The sequence below is a fragment of the Vombatus ursinus genome, unplaced genomic scaffold (assembly GCF_900497805.2).
Source record: "Vombatus ursinus unplaced genomic scaffold, bare-nosed wombat genome assembly UNPS02014770.1, whole genome shotgun sequence".
In the NCBI taxonomy this organism is placed as follows: domain Eukaryota; kingdom Metazoa; phylum Chordata; class Mammalia; order Diprotodontia; family Vombatidae; genus Vombatus; species Vombatus ursinus.
This window is the reverse complement of record NW_020954548.1, coordinates 38,963,651-38,983,510: the sequence shown is the minus strand read 5'-3', so window position 1 is coordinate 38,983,510 and position 19,860 is coordinate 38,963,651. Positions and strand designations below refer to the sequence as shown.

General features: G+C 42.9%; 1 protein-coding gene across 5 annotated transcripts in view; it reads left to right on the top strand.

Annotated features, from left to right (window-relative positions):
* The first annotated feature begins 620 nt into the window (after positions 1 to 620).
* Positions 621 to 19,860, top strand: part of HAGHL (hydroxyacylglutathione hydrolase like) — a 29,864-nt gene continuing 10,624 nt past the window's right edge. For 2 of the 5 annotated variants that reach the window (XM_027863131.1, XM_027863134.1), the window contains exons 1-6: positions 1,395 to 1,521; positions 7,610 to 7,734; positions 10,587 to 10,651; positions 16,686 to 16,803; positions 18,088 to 18,196; positions 18,511 to 18,614. In XM_027863131.1, the coding sequence (XP_027718932.1) occupies positions 7,630 to 7,734; positions 10,587 to 10,651; positions 16,686 to 16,803; positions 18,088 to 18,196; positions 18,511 to 18,614 (501 nt within the window). In that variant the 5' untranslated portion in view covers positions 1,395 to 1,521; positions 7,610 to 7,629. Of the gene's footprint in view, positions 705 to 1,394; positions 1,522 to 7,609; positions 7,735 to 10,586; positions 10,652 to 16,685; positions 16,804 to 18,087; positions 18,197 to 18,510; positions 18,615 to 19,860 lie in introns of those variants that run through there. The other 3 variants (XM_027863132.1, XM_027863133.1, XM_027863135.1) reach the window with 3 other exon arrangements.

Genomic DNA, 19,860 nt, shown 5'->3' with positions numbered 1-19,860 from the left:
CTAGCTCTATACTTAAAATTTCTTCCATCATGGTAGAACCTGTCAAGACTTTGCTCTCTGTTGGCATAGTCTTAGAGAATCCAAGTATCATCTCCTTGCCAACATGGAAGCCTTTGTGGAGCTAGAGAACCTAAGACTGGAACTTGGGTGTCCTGAAACCCAGGCTGAAACCCTTTCTACTGTGGTGGCTAAGGTTCTTTATAGCTATAATTCTGTCTAATTGAATAAACATTAAGTACATATAGTGTATAAGGCACAACACGATACTTCTCTTCAATAAACTTACTTCTATGTCTAGCAAATGTGTCCAGGTTTTATTATTTTTTGTCACTTACCATGTAGCTATAAAATGCCCTAAGAACAGACTTTTATTGAGACCAATTTAGAAAATTGGTCTTCAAAGAGAGTTTATCCTTGGAAGTCTTCAGTAAAGAGAGGGTTTGGCATAGTCCTCTGATGGGCTTTGAGCAACTAGACTTGAATCCTTATAGACTCTGATGGGCAAAGATCCATGGGATGCCACTGACTTCTTTCCTGGACTGAGGGATGGCAAAGCAGGAAGTAGAACTCAGGTCTCTTGATTCTAATGCTAATGATCTCACTCATATGCCATTCTTTACTATCTGTGAATTGAGGCAAAAGCACCTCTGTGTGAGGAAGCTGGAGAGAAGGGTGTCTGGGAAGTTAGTGTGGCTCTGTGAAGGGTAAGGGGCCTGGGGTGATGGATTCCGAGAGCTGGGACTGAAGAAGACTCACTTTCTAGAGGGCTGGGGGGAGGGGTGAAAAGGCAGTGGGGCGGCAGCACAGCACACTGCGAACTGCAGGTGTTTGACCAGTGTTTGCTCACGCAATGAATCAAAGGAATGGAAGGGTGGGAATGAGGGAAGTAGCCTGGGAAGACCCGAGGGAAGAAGGCAAGGACTAAAAGCAGGGAAAAAATGGGAAGGGGAACTGGAAGGGGACCTAGACGGGAATAAGAACCAGGGTCAGGTGGAGTGTGAGGCTCGGCTCGGGGAGCGCAGTGTCCCTGGGGCCATGGAAACTGGGGCAGGGCGACCTCTGAGGCACCGACTGATTAACTGCGGCAGGGGAAAATGGGCAGCTTCGTTCTGAGGGGCTAGCTTTGGAGTGGAAGGGAGCTGCTTCCTCAGGAAGGGTTGGAGCTGGCTAGGGTGGAGAAGGACAGGACAGAGGTTATCGAGGCCGCTTTTCTCTGAAGCTTTTGGAAATGGGTGGAGAGCTGAGGGGAGGCGGGGGGGAGGGGAGCTGGAGGTGGGGGAGGGGGAGGGAAAAGAGGAGAGGGGTAGAGTAGGGAGAGGGCGGAGCCTGGAAGCGGGGGGGGGAAGGGGTGCTCGCTCGAAGGCCGTTGGTGGCGTGCGCTCCTGGTGGGCGGGGTTGCTCCCGGGGCCAGTGACAGCCAAGGCCGGCCCCGGACGAGCCCCTGGTGCAGCCTTCGGGCTGCGCTTCCCCACCCCTCGCCGTTCTCGCTGTTTGGACAGGTCAGGCCAGGCTCAACCACTGGTGAGGAGCCCGGATCCTGGGTGGGAGACCTTCTCCCCCTGACGGCGAGGGGGTAGCGGCCGTAGGGGAGGGGCCGACGTGGGCGGAAGTGGAGGGGAGAAATGGGCGGGGGCGGAAGCTGGGGTGGTGGGCGGAAGTTGGTGGGGGGGAGGGGGGCAGGAGAAATGGAGAGAGAGGCTGGGAGGAGCGGGGGTGGGCAGGCCCTCTGGGAGCATTTGTAAGAAGACCTGAGACAGATGGGCAGAAGTTTTGGGGGTGTAAGGAGGTGGGTGATGGGAAGAAGTTTTGGGCGAGTGTCAGGAGATGAATTAAGTTGGACGGAGGGCATAGCCGTGTGTCTGGTTGTATATTTGTAGGGGTATTTGCGAGTGTGAGGACATTTCATTTTTACATTCTTAGTCCCTGGCTCCTCGATCGGCAAATGCCATACACCATATACCCCCCAATTTTACGACATGCGACAACACAACTGGAAATGATCTCAGAGATTATCTAGTACAATCCATTCATTTTACTGTTGCAGAAATTGAGGCCCAGAGAGAAGTGACTGCACAAATGAGTACACCTTTGCCCAGACCCCCTATGGCAGCTGCATTTGACTTTGGCACAAATTCCCTAAATGACTGAAAATTGCTTTTCATCTACTGCTTTAAGCCTGGGCACGACCCTTAGGTCCGTTGCTTAGGCATCCTAGGAAGAAAGAGCCTATTTGGGAACTCAAAGATAATATGACCTTCACAACCACCCGGTCATCTGATAAATTGTGCCGTGGCTCTAGCCTTAAACCTATTCTGTCACTGAGATAGCTCTTGATATTCGACATGAAATCCCAAGAAGCCCTCTTAGACGCATCTGAAGATCAGTGACGTTGACTCAGCCATCTTGACCTGATTAAACTTGAAGTTCTCAGGCCAATCCATTCACTTGTACTCACTACCCCATGAGTACATTTAACCCACTTCTGATGCAGTTTTTTTTTTTTTGAGAGGCAATGGAGGTTAAGTGACTTTCCCAGGGTTACACAGCTAGTACATGTCAAGTGACTGAGGTGGGGTTTGAATTCAGGTCCTCCTGACTCCAAGGCAGGTGCTCTATCCATTGCACCAACTTGCTTCCCTGATGGTTAATTTAAATGTACTTGATCTGAAACACTTGGTTATATAGTCATGTATGCTAACCATTCAGCTCTTGATGGTCTCCATGTGTGTCTTAAATGGTGAGCTGCCCAAAGGGCAAGAACTGGATCTGACTCAGCAGAATGCATAATAAACACTTTTTGTTGTTCATGATGATGATGATGATGATGATGATGATGGAGGAGGTAGGGGCTATTCTCCCTCCTGGATAATTGAATAGCTTCTAGTCTCCCTCTGATACATTCTGCATATGCTTACTCTATATCAGAGGTTTGGCTTGTTTTTTTTTTAAACCTTTTTTGTGTCATAAGCCTCTTTGGCGTCTTGGTGAAGCTTATGGACCTCTTTTCAGAATAATGTTTTTTTAAATATTCATAATGGAAAGAAATTCTAAATTGCAATTAGAAGCTAATGAAAATAAAAATGTATTTTTTCTCCATCCAAGTTCACAGACCCCCTGAAATCTATCCATGGACTTCTCAGGGGTCTGTGGACCCCAGGTTAATCATTTCTGCTCTCGAGTCAAGCAGAGATATAATAACATCACTTTCCTAGTAAAAGACTTCAATGGCTCCCCAGGGCCCACAATAAAATCCATACTCTTTAGCTTGCCATTTTGTGTTCTCCACAAGCTAGCTCTAACCTATCTTTGCAGCTACCCTGTTACCCTGAATGTTTCTTTTCTTTTCTTTCTTTCTTTTTTTTTTTTTGTGGCAATGGATTTAGAATCAAAGTATCAATGTTTGCTACTTCTCACCTGTGTGACCTTGGCCAAATTACTTCATCCCTTGGAGGCTTAGTTTCTTAAACTGGGGATAATACCTATACTACCCAACTCACAGGGTTGTTGTGAGGATCACATGAAATTACTTATTTCAAAAGTCTTAGAAATGTAAATTGTTGTTATGTTTCAGCCAAACTAGATTACTTGTTTTTTCTCCAAAATATCTTTAGTACTTCCTCTGATCAATCAGTAAATAGCCTTTATTAAGTGCCTTCTGTGGCACTATGTTGAGGAAAATGTGCACATAATTATGTTTAAAATATATAAAGTGAGTACAAGGTAATTTCGTGGGGGAGGAACAAGCAGTTGGGGTTGCAATCAGGAAAACCTTATGCAGTAGGTGGTTCTTGAGCTGAGCTTTGAAGGAAACTCTCATCATCCCTTAATGTCTTTGTTCATACCATCCCTTATGCCCAGAATGCCCTGCTATCTCTGCTTGTTAATAACTATTTTTCAAGGCCCAGCCCAGGTATCATCTCCTTCCCTGGTCCTTCTAGCTAGAAGTCAATTCATTCAATTCAGGAAGCATTTATTAAGTGCTTGCTCTACAGTCAGTGAATAAACATTGAACCTACTGTGTGCTAGGCACAGTGCTAACCACTGGGGATACAAAGAAAGGCAAAAAAGCAGCTTGCCCTCAGAGCTCATAGTCTAATGGGAGAGACAATATGCAAATAATCATGTACAAACAAGATATATTTGTGATACATTGGAGATAGTCAACAAAAGGAAGGCGCTGGTATTAAAGAAATCAAGAAAGGCTTCTTGTACAAAGTGAGATTTCATTTTATGAAGCAATTTGGGTTAAGTGACTTGCCCCAAGTCACACAGCTAGTGTTATGTGTCTGAGGTTGAGATTTGAACTCAGGTCCTCCTGACTCCAGGGCTGGTGCTCTATCCACTACACCACCTAGCTGCCCCCATAGTGAGATTTTAGCTGGGACTTAAAGGAAGCCAGAGAAGCTAGGAGATGGAAATGAGGAGGAAGAGAATTCTAGGCATGAGGGACAGTCAGTGAAAATGCATGGAGTCAGGAGATGGTGTCTTATGTGAGGAACAGCAAGTAGGTGAGTGTTACTGGATCACAGAGTATATGGAGTGGAATAAGGTATAAAAAGACTGTAAAGGTAGGAGGGAGCCTGGAACTTTGATTTCCAAACAGATTTTATATTTGATCCTAGAGGTAATAGGGAGCCTCGAGAGTTTGTTCAGTGGGGAGGGTTTGGGGTGACATGGTTAGACCTGTTGTTTAAGGAAGATCAATTTGGCAGCTGAGCAGACAGAGGGCTGGAGTGGGAGAGACTTGTTGCAAGGAGATCAAGAGAGCAGACTATTGCAGTGTTCAGTTGTGGAGTAACTGAACCTGGGTGGTGGCAGGATCACAGCAGAGAAGAATGTATATACAAGAGATGTTATGAAGGTAGAGTTGATAGGTCTTGGCAAAAGATTGATTATAGAGGGTGAGAGAGAATGAGGAGTTGGGGATAACACTTGGGTTGAGAGCCTGGGTGACTGGGGAGATGGTGATACCCTTGACAGTAATAGGAAAGTTAGGAAGAGGAGAAGATTTGAGAGAAAAGATAATGAATTCAGTTCTGAATATGTTGACTTTCAGATGTCTGTGGGACATGTAGTTTAAGATGTCTAAAAGGCAGTTGGAAATGTAATACTGGAAGTTAGGGGTGGATAAATAGATCTGGGAATCATCAGTATAGAGATGATGCTTGAATTAATGGAACTGATGAGATCATCAAGTGAAATAGTATAGAGAGAAAAGAGAAGAGAGTCCAGGAGAGAGCCTTGGGGGACATCTGTGGTTAGTGATTTGGATGAAGATCCATCAAAGGAGACTGAGGAGAGATCTAAGAGGTAAGAGGAGAAACAGGAGAGTGTAGTCATAAGAACTTCGAAGAGGGTACCAAGGAGAAGAGAGTGATCAGCAATGTGAAAGGTTGTAGAGAGGTCAAGAAGGATGAGTATTAAAGAAAAGGCTGGGGCAGATAGGTGGAGCAGTGGATAGAGCACTGGCCCTGGAGTCAGGAGGACCTGAGTTCAAATCTGGCCTCAGACACTTAATAGCTCTGTGACCTTGAGCAAGTCACTTAACCCCAATTGCTTCTAAAAAAAAAAAAGGTCCCAAATATCTGGCAATTAAGAGATCATTGGTAACTTTGGAGAAAGTAGTTTCATTTGAATGATGAGATTTGAAGCCAGTCTGAAGAGAGTTGAAAGGAAGTGGAGTCACCAGTTGTAGATAGCTTTCTTGAGGAATTTAGCCACACAGAAGAGGAGAGATATGGAATGACACCTAGCAGGGATGGAGGGGTCAAGTGAGGGTTTTTTTTTTTTTTGAGGCTGAAGAGACATAGGCATGTTTCTAAGCAATAAGGAAAAAACTGGTAGAGATTAAAGATAAATGAGAGGGAAGGGATGATAAAAGGGGCAATTTTTCTGGAGAAGACAGGATGTAATGGCATTACATGTGCATTTGGAGTGGTTTGTCTTGACAGGGAGAAGGGGGTACCCTTCATGTGAGACTGGAGTGAAGGAGGAGATGGTAGCAGAAGACATCCTGAGTGATGTGAGATGAGTAGGAGATTAGAGGGAACTCTTTGAAACTGGCATCATTTAAGCACTGTGCTCTTCTCTGGGGATACAATGACAAAATGAAAAATCCTCTGCCCTCAAAGAGCTTGCATTTTAGGTTGATACAACATTTATACAGGGAAGTTTGGTACAAGATTATTTGAGGAGAAAGGGAACACCAAAACCTAGGGGGATCAGAAAGCCTTCTTGTAGGGTGTGTTGCTGGGCTGAGCCTTGAAGGAAACAGAGGTGAGGAGGGAGGAAATTTAGACTTGAAAGAACAGCAAGCAGGTCTGTTTGGCTGGATGGAATGGTTGAGTATGAAAGGGAGTTATGTGAAATAATTCTGCAGAGGGAGGTTTGCAGTCAGACTCTGAAGGGCTTTAAATACCAAGCCAAGAAATTGTTATTATCATAGAAGCAATGGGAAGCCATTGAAGATTCTTCAATAGGGGAAGTGACATAGTCAGTGTTTTAAAAAGATAATTTTTCCAGCTGTGTGGAGGACCACTTGGAGAAAATGAAAACAGGGAGATCAGTTTGGAGGCTATTGCAGTAGTCCAGGAAAGAAGACCTAAACCAATGGGAATGGAGAGAGGAAGGGATAGATTCAAGAGAGGAGACGGAGTTAGAATTGGCAACACCTGGATATGGTGGGGTTAGGGAGAGGGAAAAGTCAAGGATGACTCCAAGACTGAGAACCTGGGTTACTGGAGGGATGGAGGTGCCCTCCACAGAAATAGGGAAGTTTGGAGGAGTCATGATGGATTTTCGGAGAAGGGAAGGCAGTAAGCATTTATGAAGTGCCTTCTATGTGTCAGGCACTGTGTGCTAAGCATTTTTACAAATATTACCTCATTTGATTCTCACAACAACTCTGTGAGGTAAGTGCCATTACTATCCCCAATTACAGTTGAAGAAACTGAGGTAAACAGAAGTTAAATGGCTTGACCAGGATCACACAGCTAGTAAATATTTGAGGCTGGATTTGAACTCAGGTCTTCCTGACTCTAGGCCTGAGATTCACTGGACCACCTAGTTGAAGGAGTTTAATTTTGTACATAATGAATTTGAGATGCCAACAAGATATCTAAGTGTAGATTTTGAGGAGCTAGTTGGTAATCTGCAACTGAAATTCAGGAGAGAAATTAAGACAGGGAATATATAGATTCGGTAGATATTACCAGATTAGAGTTGAGAGGGAATTTAGAATTTAGAAATTATACTCCTGGTCCCTCTCTCCCTGCCCTACTCCCCCCCCCAAGCCATTTTACAGATGAAGAAATTGAGGCTCAGAGTGGGTAAATGACTTGAAATGATTCTTTTTCCTCTGCATTCCTCTAGGATTTAGTTAATAGCACTCATATAGCTCCTATCATGTCCTGCCTTGTACTATACTGAATTGTAGATATTTTATTCCCGTTGTACAAGTGTAAGTTCCCCAAGGGCAGGGAGGTCTCTTATCCATGTTTTTCTCCCCTCCTTAGGATTGCTCACACAGATCCTTCCTGTAGTAGACACTCAGGAAATGATTGTTAAGTGACAGATTGAAAAAGTTTCATTTTCCCTAACTTTCATGTAGAGCCTGAAACTGAATGGACCATGAAGGTCAAGGTTATTTCAGTCTTGGAAGACAACTACATGTATTTGGTCATTGAAGAGAATACCAGAGAAGCCATTGCAGTAGATGCAACAGTTCCTAAAAGGGTAAGTAGGGGTTTGGGAAACTTCTCTTTGTGGGCCTCAGTCACCTTTTAAGGTTGCACCAGCCAGGGCCACCTATTCTCAAGAGGCTGGGTTGTTGTAGGAACTGAAGAATTCCCAGTTTTGAGTCATTGGGCTTTGGCTAGTGAGTTATCAAGACTCTAATCAGTGTTTTTCAGTTTAAGTTCTATGATAACTTTTAAATTATCAAAGAATTAAAATGAAAGAAGTTGAACAACAGTTAAATTTAAAAGCAAAAATTTATGAGGGATCTTTTTGGGGACCCCTTTCCTGTTCAAGTGACTGGGATAGGGGAGACTGAGTAGGTGGGAATACTCTTTTTCTAGGTCTCAAGCCCTGTAAGGCCTGCTGCTATAGTAGGTTTGGTCATAGTAATAATGGTAAAATGGCATATGAAGGAAAGGAATAGATTTATTGGGTTCTTGGCTCTGTCACTAATGTTCTGTATGACTGTTGGTAATTCACTTCTTTTTTCCAAGATTATTTCCCCATTTTTAAAGCAGAGGGATTCACTAGATGGCTTTCAAGGTCACTGATGACATTCCGTATGGTCAAGATTTCTGTGGTAATAGAGAAAGGAGAAGTTACAAAGCTGAGACTGGGGACAACTTGTTGTGTCTCTGACCTTTCTCCTTATAATTGCACTTCCCTGGTCCTCCATGCTGATCACTCTCAAAATCCTGGAGAGACACAGGCCCTCCTTGAAGCCATGCCCTTTAGGGATCATGAACATGACATATACCCTTAAGTCTGAGATTGAGGTTATGGAATCCCTCACAGACCTGAGGGAGAACTGAGAGATCTTCATACTATCGTGGCTGTATTGGAGATGCTCTCATGTTTCCTCTATACTCCTAAAGCAAAATGGTGGTTAGATCAGTTACCCAGTTACCAAATTGTCCTAGGTAGAGCAAAATTTCTTGATGTGTAAAGAAACACATGGAGATTTGAGATTGTCTAGGGAAGGGCTTTGCCTTCTCTAAGGAGGCATTTGTCATTGTCGTCTGCTTGGCAACTTTCTCTTCTGAATGGACTTACTTGTGAGAGTACCTGTGAATTGCTCTCTCTCTCTCTCTCTGTCTTTTTTGGCAATTGGGATTAAGTGACTTGCCCGGGGTCACAAAGCTAGTAAGTGTCTGAGGCTGGGTTTAAACTCAGAACTTCAGGGCCAGTGCCCTATCCACTGTGCCACCTACCTGCCCCGATCTTTCTCTTTTTTTTGCTGTATCCTGTAGTTCCTGAATGCTATTGACCTGATGTTGATGAGTCAAGGAGAGCACAGTTGAGGAACTATGACAAAAGGCAGAGATTCAAGAAGACGTGTCAGTACAAAACAACTCTAAAGAGAAACAAGTGCAGAAAGGGGTCAGTTGACTGCAGGAGCAGAAGCAGGAGAACACTTGGAAATGGATCCCAGCTAGAACTTAGGTCATTCTGGACCTTGGAAAGAGGCCGACAGCACTAGCCCTGTGCCTGCCACCCACGGTCACTACCTCAGACTACTTTCAAATATGACTCAAACAGTCCTGGTACAGGCCTCGAAGCTTTTGTTGACATGCAGCCCACTTCTGGGCAGTCCTGCCTAACGATGCCTAAGCTTTCTGTCAAAGCCTCCTATTATTCCAGCCCCTTCTCTCGTTCCCTCTCAGGTTCATAATCTTATATACCTCTGTCCCAAGCCTGCCTCAGGGAGGGACTCATTATTCTACATTATGATATCTTGCCTTTTGATCCTCCCAAGGTCCAACTCCAGCCATGCTTGTGCTGTGTGGAGGGGGCTGTGTGTGTGTGTGTGGCCAAGGTTAGAGAGGAGGAGATATATTGGCCCATTACTAGCTGTCCAAGGGCTAGATAGGTTTAGGTAATTTCTGGGATGAACTATTTTTGATTGGAGGGAATAAAGCTCTGACAAATGTTTAAAGGTAGTATCTTTCCTTCAGCCACTTTCCTTAAATGAAACAGAAACCTCAAGGCTGTCCGGGGGATGGGCTGTGCTTTCTCCAAGGAGTCTGTGTCATCTGCCTAGCAACCCTCCTCCTCTTCTGACTAGACTCACTTGGGATAGTGTCTGCTCTAATTCTTCATCTGGTTTCAGGCCTAATTGGTCTTTGCTGCTTCACTAAGAAGCCTGAGACCCTGTTATATTCTGCCTGAACCTAAACTGAAATCACACGCAGAGGAATCAGTGAGCTGGAGAAGTCACTGGGTAGTGGAAAAAGCAAGAGGTCTACCTTTGAGTCACAGCTCTGCCCCTTACTAGCCATATGACATTCCAGAGGTCATTTAACCCTTTTAGGCCTCATTTTCCTCCTCTGTAAAATATGGATATTGGATTAATTAACCCCCAAGGTTCCTTTCAGTTTGGATAGTCTGTGATTGTGATTGTGATTCTTGGGAAGGCTTATGCTTCATGGTGACAAAGGCCATTTGGGCTGATGGGCTGGTAGTTTCTGCTGACAAGAATGTATCAGTTCTGGTTCTAGTTTGCATTTCCCCTGGATGCCAAAAGATCCTTCGTCAGGGTTTTTCTATGGGAGAGGGGATTTGGGAAATTCCTTAGCATCTCACCAGCTGTTGTCCACTAACCTGACCAAATGAAGATAAGAACTGTAGGCTGCCCTGCTTTAGGGTCAGCCCTTTGCTTGGTAGGGCTTGGAGCAGGCTGACTTAATTATGTATAACTGTGTTCCTTCCTCCTCAGTCCTATAGTCTTAAGCATTGACTCCTTTACTCCCTCAATACCTTCAAGTCATCTCTTGCTGACTAATATGGTCCTTGAGCAGAGCTCAGGAGGAAGCTGATTCTTTCTCAGGAGCACCCCAATTCCCTTTCAGTTGCTGGAAATTGTTAAGAAGGAGGAAGTGAAGCTGACAACCATCCTGACCACTCATTATCACTGGTAAGTAATTTCCCTTTGTCTAAAGATTGTTCCACACCTGTATCTTCTGGTCCTAAACAGTTCAACAAGACTAGGCCTATCAGAGGCTCTAGGTGGAACAGTGAATAGAGTGTTGGGCCCAGAGTCAGGAGAACCTGAGTTCTAAACTGGCCTTGGACACTTACTAGCTGTGTGATCTGGGCAGATTACTTAACTTTTATTTTTCTCAGTTTCCTCAACTGTAAAATGGGAATAATAAAAGTATCTACCTCCCAGGGTTGTTGTGAGGATCAAATAAAATAATATTTGTACAAGTGCTTAGCATGGTGCCTGGCACATAGTAGATGCTTAATAAATACTTGTTCCCTTTCTTTCTGTCCTCTCTGTATCTTTCAGAGAGGAACTTGACACTTCTCTCTTTGATGAAGGGCAAATGTGAGTCCCAGTTGTTTGGGGTCTGATATACAGATTCACTAGCTTCTTATAATCTCTTATTACTGTATTTTCTCTTCTAAGTATTTCTTTTTAATATAAATTTCCTTTGCTCTCCTTTTTTGATTAGATCTGTGCCTTTTAAATAAAGTTAACCCATCCAGAGCTGTACTTTCAATAGGAGACCAAACTCTCCAAGTCTCAGTGATTTCTGTGATGTCATTCCCCCTTCTTTTAGGATCATCTCTTCACTGTTTGGTACTCATGCTTTTCCCATCCATATTTTGTCCCAACTTCTCCAGTCAACACTCCCAATTCTCCTAGACCTCATAAGACCTTACCTGTCATAGACCTTACCTGTTTCCTTTTGATTTTATATCCTTCCTGGCATTATTATTGTTTTGTTCCTTGCTTTTTGGTGAGGCAATCAGGGTTAGGTAACTTGCCTAGGGTCTCACAGCTAGTAATTGTCAAGAGTCTGAGGCCAGATTTGAGCTCGCGTCCTCCTGACTCCAAGGCCGGAGTTCTATCCACTGCACCTCCTAGCTGCCCTGAGGTATTATTATTGTTGTTTTTATATTTTCTCATTCTTGTTCAGGGGAAGAATTGTTAAATTGTCATAGGATCATAGAACCTCACAGTTGGAAGAGGCCTCAGAGAGATCCCTCTCTAAGCAGGAATCCCATCTGTAACATCCCTGACAAATGGTCAGACAACCACTGTGATACCTGGGGTCCTCATGTTGAAGAGAATGAAGAGTGGACTCAAGGTGGCTTAATAAGGACATCTTGAAGAGGAATTAGATTTATTCTCTGTGGCTTCAGAGGACAAGACGAGGAACAATGAGTGGAAGTTATGAGGGGGTAGATTTTAACTCAATATAATGGAATGGATCTACTTTAGATATAGTGAAATCTCCTCACTCTGAGGGAGTCTTCAAGTAAGGCCAAGGGACCACCTGTTAGGAATGCTGTGAGATTCTGTGAATTTTTCACCCTTGGGAAAGCTTGACTTTGAGTCAGTGTCAAAGACCAAAGGATAGCATACAGCTCTCTTTTATGCTGTGATGCCATTTGAAGAAACCAGAAACCACAGGTCATGTATGTGCTCCTTGCTTCCCTGAGTAAAGCGAGGACAGGTTCAAGGAAATTAGAGTCCTGGGGTGGGACATCTTTAGTTGTAACCTGTGTTTCAACTTGAATTATTTTGAGGTTATGGGAAACTCCTATCTACCTTTCTGGTATTTTCTTTTTTTCCCTTGATTGGTGATCAGAGAAAGAGAACTCTACTTAGTCAAGTGTTTGGAGAGCACCCAAATCTGCCTGCCATGGCAATGAGGGGGCTCCTGGATTGGCTGAGGATCATCCCGGGATTATAGAACTACAAAAGAGCTCCCTAATAGCCAAGTCCCATATCATCTGTCTGAGTATATTTTGAAGAATGGATACAGTTCTCATTTGTACCAACAAGCATGTGGCTGTCAGCAGCATTGGTATTGGGTACACCTAGCTTAGAGAGAGTCAGGATGTGCCAATCTGGGTCTGAGAAACTTTACTTAAGGATTTGGCTAGAAAGGTGTTAACTGTATCAATAACAAAGACAACAAAAATCATACGATTATCTCAACAGATACAGAAAAAGCTTTTGACAAAATGTAACACTCCTTCTTATAAAAACACTAGAAAGCATAGGAATAAATGGAACCTTTTTAAAAATGAGAAGTACTACCTATATAAATCCAAGAGCAAACATTATCTATGATGAGGATTAGCTAGAAGCCTTCCCAGTAAGTTCAGGGGTGAAAGAAGAATGTTCATTATAATCACTATTATTCAATATTGTATTAGAAATGCTAGCTGTAGCAATAAGACAAGAAAAAGAAATTGAAGCAATACAAATAGGTAGTGAGGAAATAAAACTTTCACTGTTTGCAGATGATATAATGGTATATTTAGAGAACACTAGAGAATCAACTAAAAAAAAACAGGTAAAACACTTAGCAACTTTAACAAAATTGCAGGATACAAAATAAACCCACGTAAGTCATCAATATTTCTATATGTTACCAATAAAACCCAGCAGGAAGAGATAGAAAGAGAAATTTCATTTAAAATAACATCACACATTATAAAATACTTGGGAGTCTATCTGCCAAGACAGACCCTGGGGCTATGTGAACACAATTATAGAACACTTTTCACACAAATACAGATCTAAATAATTGGAAAAATACTCATTGCTCATGGGTAGGCTAAGCCAATATAATAAAAATGACAGTTCTTCCTAAATTAATTTATTTATTCAATGCTATACCAAACTACCAAAGAATTATTTTATAGAACTAGAAAAAATATAACAAAATTCATCTAGAAGAACACAGATCAATAATATCAAGGGAATCAATTAAAAAAAAAAAATCTGAGGGAAGGGAACCTACCAGTACTGGGTTTCAAACTATATTACAAAGTGGTAGTCATCAAAACAATTTGGTACTGGCTAAGAAATAGAGTGGTGGATCAGTCAAATAGATTAGGTACACAATACCCAATAGTAAATAACCATACTAGTCTAGTGTTTGACAAACCCAAAGATCCAGCCTTTTGGGGCAAGAATTCATGATTTGACAAAAATTGCTGGGAAAACTGGAGAGCAGTTTGGCAGAAAGTAGGCATGGACCATGTCACATGGCATACTGAGATAAGGCAAAAATGGGTACATGGTTTAGACATAAAGGGTAATAGAAGCAAATTAGGGGAGCATGGTAAAATGTAACTGTCAACTCTAGAGGTAAGGGAAGAATTTATGACCAAACAAGATAGAGAAGATCATGGGAAGTAAAATGGATAATTCTGATTACATGAAATTAAAAAGGTTTTGCACAAACAAAACCAATGCAGCCAAAATTAGAAGGAAAGCAAAAACCGAGAAAACATTTTTATAGTGAGTTTCTCTGATATAGGCCTCATTTCTCAAATATATAGAGAATTGAGTCAAATTTATAAAAATAAGAGCCATTTCCTAATTGACAAATGATCGAAGGATATGAACAGGTAGTTTTCAAAAGAAGAAATCCAAGCTGTCAATAGACACACGAAAAAAAATGCTCTAAATCACTATTGATGAGAGAAATGCAAATTAAAACAACTCTGAGGTGCCACTGCACACCTATCAGATTGGCTAACATGACAGAAAAGGTAAATAACAAATTCTGGAGAGGATGTGGAAAAATAGATACACTGAAGTGTATGGTGGAGTTGTGAACTGGTCCAACCATTTTGGATAACAATTTGGAACTACACCCACAGGGCTATAAAACTGTGCATACCTTTTGACCCAGCAATATCATTACTAGGTCTGTATCTCAAAAAAGAGAAAGAAAAAGAAAAGGACCTATATGTACAAAAGTATTTATAGTAGCTCTTTTTGTGGTGGCAAAGAATTGGAAATTGAAGGGATGCCCATCTGTTGGGGAATGGCTAAGGAATTTGTGGTATATGATTGTGATGGGATAGTGTTGTGCTGTAAGAAATAGTGAGCAAGGTGGGTTTGGAAAAACCTGGGAAGATATATGAATTGATGCAAAGTGAAGGGAGCAAAACCAGGGGAACACTGTACATAGTAACAGCAATCTTGTAACAATATTCAAATGTGAAAGACTTGGATACTCTGATCAATACAATAATCTAAGACAATTCCAAAGGATCCATGATGAAAAATGCTGTCCATTTCCAGAGAGAATGCTGATGATCTCTGAGTACAGATTGAAGCATACTTTTTAACTTTGTTTCTTGCTTTTTATTTTTTTTAATTATTTTTTGTTTTTTTTGCAACATGACTAAAGTGGAAATGTTTTATATGACTTCACATGTATAAGTGATATCATACTGCTTGCCTTCTCAATGGATGGAGGAGGTGTGGGAGGGAGGGAATATGGAAATCAAAAATTTTAAAACAGGAATGTAAATATATATATGTATGTATATATACATATATACACACATAATATGTATATACATATATACATACATAATATGTATATACATACACACACATATATACATACATAATATGTATATACATATATACATATATATACATACATAATATGTATATACATATATATTTAAAGGAAGCTAAGGTGTTCCACAGTTTGGGATGGGGTAGATTTCTATGTATAGATAAATAATCAGAAGATGTAGTTTGAGACAACTTCTCCAATTTATTAGTTGTGTGTAGAGTGGAAAGAACTCAAGATTTGGAGTGAAAGGGTTTGGTTCGACTCTAGTCCTGCCACTTCTGTTGTCCTTGGTCAAGTCACTTTACTTTATTGAGGCTTTGTTTCCTCATCCGTAAAATGAAGTTGGACTGGATGAGCGCTAAGGGGCCTTCATCTCTAAGCCTATGGAATCCTAAGTAATTTTACCTTTCTGATCTCAGTTTCCCCATAAGTCAAATGGGGCTAATAACACTTGTACTACCTGTCCACAGGAGTGTTATGAAGAAAGAATTTTTTTGAACCAAAGAACACTATGTCAATGTAATTGAACAATTATTGCTTTTCTGCTTTTCCTTGTTAAAAATCAAACCATACAAAACACCTTCCCCCACTTCAAACTTAGAAACCTGTTCTTATGGTATGGAGTATATACTGATGGGTGTGCATGAGAAAGAAGAAAGTAGGTGCTAGGACCAACATCAAGAGAGTGGCGTCAGGGTGGGGTATATCTCTGAATCCATGGGATTCAGAGGAAGGCCAATGGCCTCGTGGCTTAAGTTGTGAGTTCAGGGATCAGTGTAGAAAGTGGTGAAAGGTGAAGAAGGCCTTGAGGTCAAAGCCACTGCTTGGTGGCAGATAGAGGAACTAATACACCAGGCAGCTTGTGGAGGGTCAGTGAACCTGAGACCTAGGATAGGATCCTTTACATGTATGTGGTGGCACCCTGGGAGCATCTTTCTAGGGGCCCTGAAGCAGAAATAAGGACCAAGACAGGGCAGAAAGTAGATAGGGGAAATCCCTTGTCTCATAGCATCATATGCAGTTATCCCTTCAGCATCACTGGAGTAAAATTTTTTGGCCCTTTGTACCAGAAAAGAAGTCTGAATTATTATGGTATTAAAAGATAAAATATGTTGATATTATATAACACTATACATATATTTGATGCATTTCTGACTTTCTAGACCTTTCTGTGGTGTTTGCTGGCTTTTCTGTCTTGTCTGCAGCTTCTGCAGAACTCCCCCCAAATTCCCATTTAACTTCTTATGCTGACCCGAGATACATTGAAACCACGATAGGGAAAGTCTCGATGTGGAAGGGATAACTGTAGTTAGAAGGAACCCTTAGAAGCCCTCTAGTGGAACCTATACAAGGAACTCTTTCATGTCTGATAAGTAGTCATTCAGCATCTCTTTGAAAGATCTCCGGTGATGGGAAAGCCACTCTCTCCTGAGGCAGTTCCTTCCACTGTTGGACAATGATAGGAAGTCACCTCTACCCATTGCTTCTCATTCTGCTCTCTAGGATCAAGGCTCCCACTTAGGTTTTTGGAGCTGGGGGAAGGGAATATGGGATACAGAGAATCGTGGCTTATCTCGGGTCCTTGAAACCTTCCTGTCTATCCAGGGATCATTCCAGGGGCAATGAGGAGCTGGTGCAGCTGTGTCCAGGGCTCCGGGTGTGTGGTGCTGATGAACGCATTGGTGCCTTGACACACAAGTTGACTCACAACCAGGAGCTCAAGGTACTGTGGCTGCCCAGGGGCAGGGCAGAGTCAGCTGTTCTCTTCTGTCCTTCCCTCCTCTTGGATGTCCTGTGCTCAAGTATGCCACCTTACCTCCCCCCCATTGCTTAGCCCTGGGAAGTTTCAGGGTTAATGAGGCTGTTGGGCTGGAAGCAGGGACCAAGAGTTATCAGGCATAGGATAAGCAAGTCACTGCTAAGCCTCTTAGCATGACCATTTCTGAGTTTCACTACCCTGAGAGAGATATGAGGAGGAGGAGGAGGAAGATCCAGGTTCTATACCTAGGAGGCTCAGTCTTTTTGGGAAGACATGGAAAACAGAAAGGAAGGATGCATATCAGGGTATAATCTAGTTGCCCAAGGGCGTGGAGGGGTGCAGAATGAGGGCACTGAGCATAGATTGGATGCCCAAAACTCTGGTCCTGCTCACATTTTCTTGTATGACCTTGGGTAAACCACATGGATTCTCTGTTCTTATGTGCCTCTATCACTCTTTTGTGGAGAACCACATGGCAATAAAAGAGACAGGCCCAGGGAAAGACGCTGGGTGGTTTCCAAGCAGCTGAGATAAGCTTTGGCCAGGAGGGGGCATCCCTAAGCCTTGTAATCAGTTGGTGAAATCTCATTGTTAAAGAAGGACTCAGGTCTGAAGATGTAGAAGGGGGTTTTAAAGGATGAGGCTAGCTGTCTTTGGTCTAGCAAATCAATATTTCAGTTGGAGGCAGTGTGGTGCAGCGGGAATAGCACTGGGTCTCAGTTCTGCTGCCAACTTGTGATCTTGAGCAGGTTGCACCTAGGAAGGCCTCATTATCTCTAGCAAAACTTGATTATCTCCAAGGTCCCTTCCTACTCTAACATTCTGTCTTCTAAGGCCAGCCAGACCAAAGGCTTCATGATGCCCTTTTATGTAGAATGGGTTCTGGAAATTAGGGGGAATGGTACCACCAAGTCTGTTTGTCTTCAGAAACCTGCCACCGATCCTAGGTGAGGCATGCGGAGGACACCAACTTTTGTCTCAGTCTTGTTTCCTTTCTGCTGGGTGTCTTCCTCTCTCCCCTGCACTGGGTCTGTGGTGGAATTTGGCCCTTGCCCATTGGCCTCTTACCATGAAAGTGAGAGGGATACCGTACCTGGAAGAAGGGTATGGGATAGGGGTTACAGACACTATCTCGGTCAATTTGGGAGCACACCTTAGGTCAGGGGTTGGGGCAGGGTTGACAGGGTAAGGGGAGGGAAAACTAGTAAAGCTCCAGGCAATTTCCTGGCCCTTCCCTTCCCTCTGCAGTTTGGAGCCATCTGTGTGCGGTGCTTGCTCACACCTGGCCACACCTTGGGCCACATGTGTTACTTCATGTGGGAAGACAACTGTCCAGATGCTCCAGCTGTGTTCTCAGGTACCTGGAGGTGCTTCTTTGTGTTGCATAGGCCTAGCAGCCAGGGTGAGCAAGAATGGGAGGGAGTACTTTGGTTTTCCTTTGGGATTGTAGTCGGCATCATTCCCTGTGCATTCTCCTTTGGCTGATGTTGTGTGTGGATGTCTTGTCCCAATGGGACCATTCCAGCAGACATAGCATGACAGTTTTGTCCACCTCCTGCCATCTGGGCTTGTGTGTGGCCATGTGTCTCTTTTCTTTGTATTGTGTCACTCTCCATGATGTCCCTTTCCCCTGGCCACTAGAAAGAACTTCCAACCTCCTTCCCTGAACAGGCGATGCCTTGTTCATCGGTGGTTGTGGTCGACTCCTGGAGGGGACAGCAGAACAAATGTACCGGAGCCTCAATGAAACACTGGGGACTCTGCCCAAGGAAACTGTGAGCACCAATTCTTAGCCTGCTTCCCTTTCCTTATCTTCCTCTTGCAATCTTACCACATTTTTCCTCCAGAGCCTAAATCTTCCCCCTTGGGAGGCTTTAGGTAGAGCTGGGGATGAGCTATCTGATGTATGTTTCCTTGGTTTCCCTGACCCTACTGAATGACATCCTGACTGGGGCCTGATACTTCCAGGTTGCTGGGATAAGATACAGAAATGTAGTACCAGTCCTAAAGGACCCTGCAGTATGGAACTCAGGGAAAGTAAGGGGGTAGGAGAGCCAAGAATCTAAATCTGTAGGGGTCAGTTCACCTAGTTTTTGTCTGTAAGGGACAGATGACTTAAGTTTGTCAGGCATGGCTGGGAAACAGAACCTAGAATCTAGCTTAGTAATCTCTTGATTAGTCAACTCTATGCCTGCCCACAATTGGAAGCTGGGGCTTTGCCCCTGAGTGTCAGGGGATGCATTAAATAGAGAAAAAATGAAGAGAATGAAATAGCTAGAGTATGGGACCTTCCTGTCTAGGTCTATAACCTTACTGGAACTGTATAAAAATCCATTTGTTCACCATAATTGAAATAACTGGTTAATATCCATTATTTCTTCTGTTGTATTTAGGAATGCTGTTGCTTAGATGGCCAAATAGTAGTGATGTACTTAATCCTTTCTGCTTACTTCCCCAAAGTTGGAGCATTCTTGGGAGACCAGATAGTTGGTTATGTTCATCTATATCCCATATAACTTTTGCCTTATGTTATAAATATTATGGACCAGTCTTTTAATTCTTTAGTAGGATTTGTTCTCTAAGCATGTCTCCAGTAGCAGAGATGGGCAATCTTGAGCTAGCCATATTTTCTTACCTGTCTCCCCTTGTAGACAACATAATTTTCTTTGGGGGTGGGGAGTAACTGGCAAGGTTAATTAAGGGTCAGATAAGGATTAGAATCAGGATTTGGTCTGTGACTAGGCTTAGGGTTCAATCAGGGACCAGGATTGGAGGTTATCCTGTGATTGGGGTTAGGGGCTCAGTGTATGTAATAGGAATAAGCTAATTGATTTAGATGGGGTTTTCACTTGTAAGTCTCCAAGACTAGAAATGTTACCTAGACCTACAAGGCTAAATACTGGAATACTTTAGTCTTGGGTTTTAGTCTATACTGCCACTTTGATCCTATGTGTGATTAATCTAGGCCCTTGGCTTTTCTCTCTTTTCACTCTGTCTATACGCCTACAACTGGCATGAGTT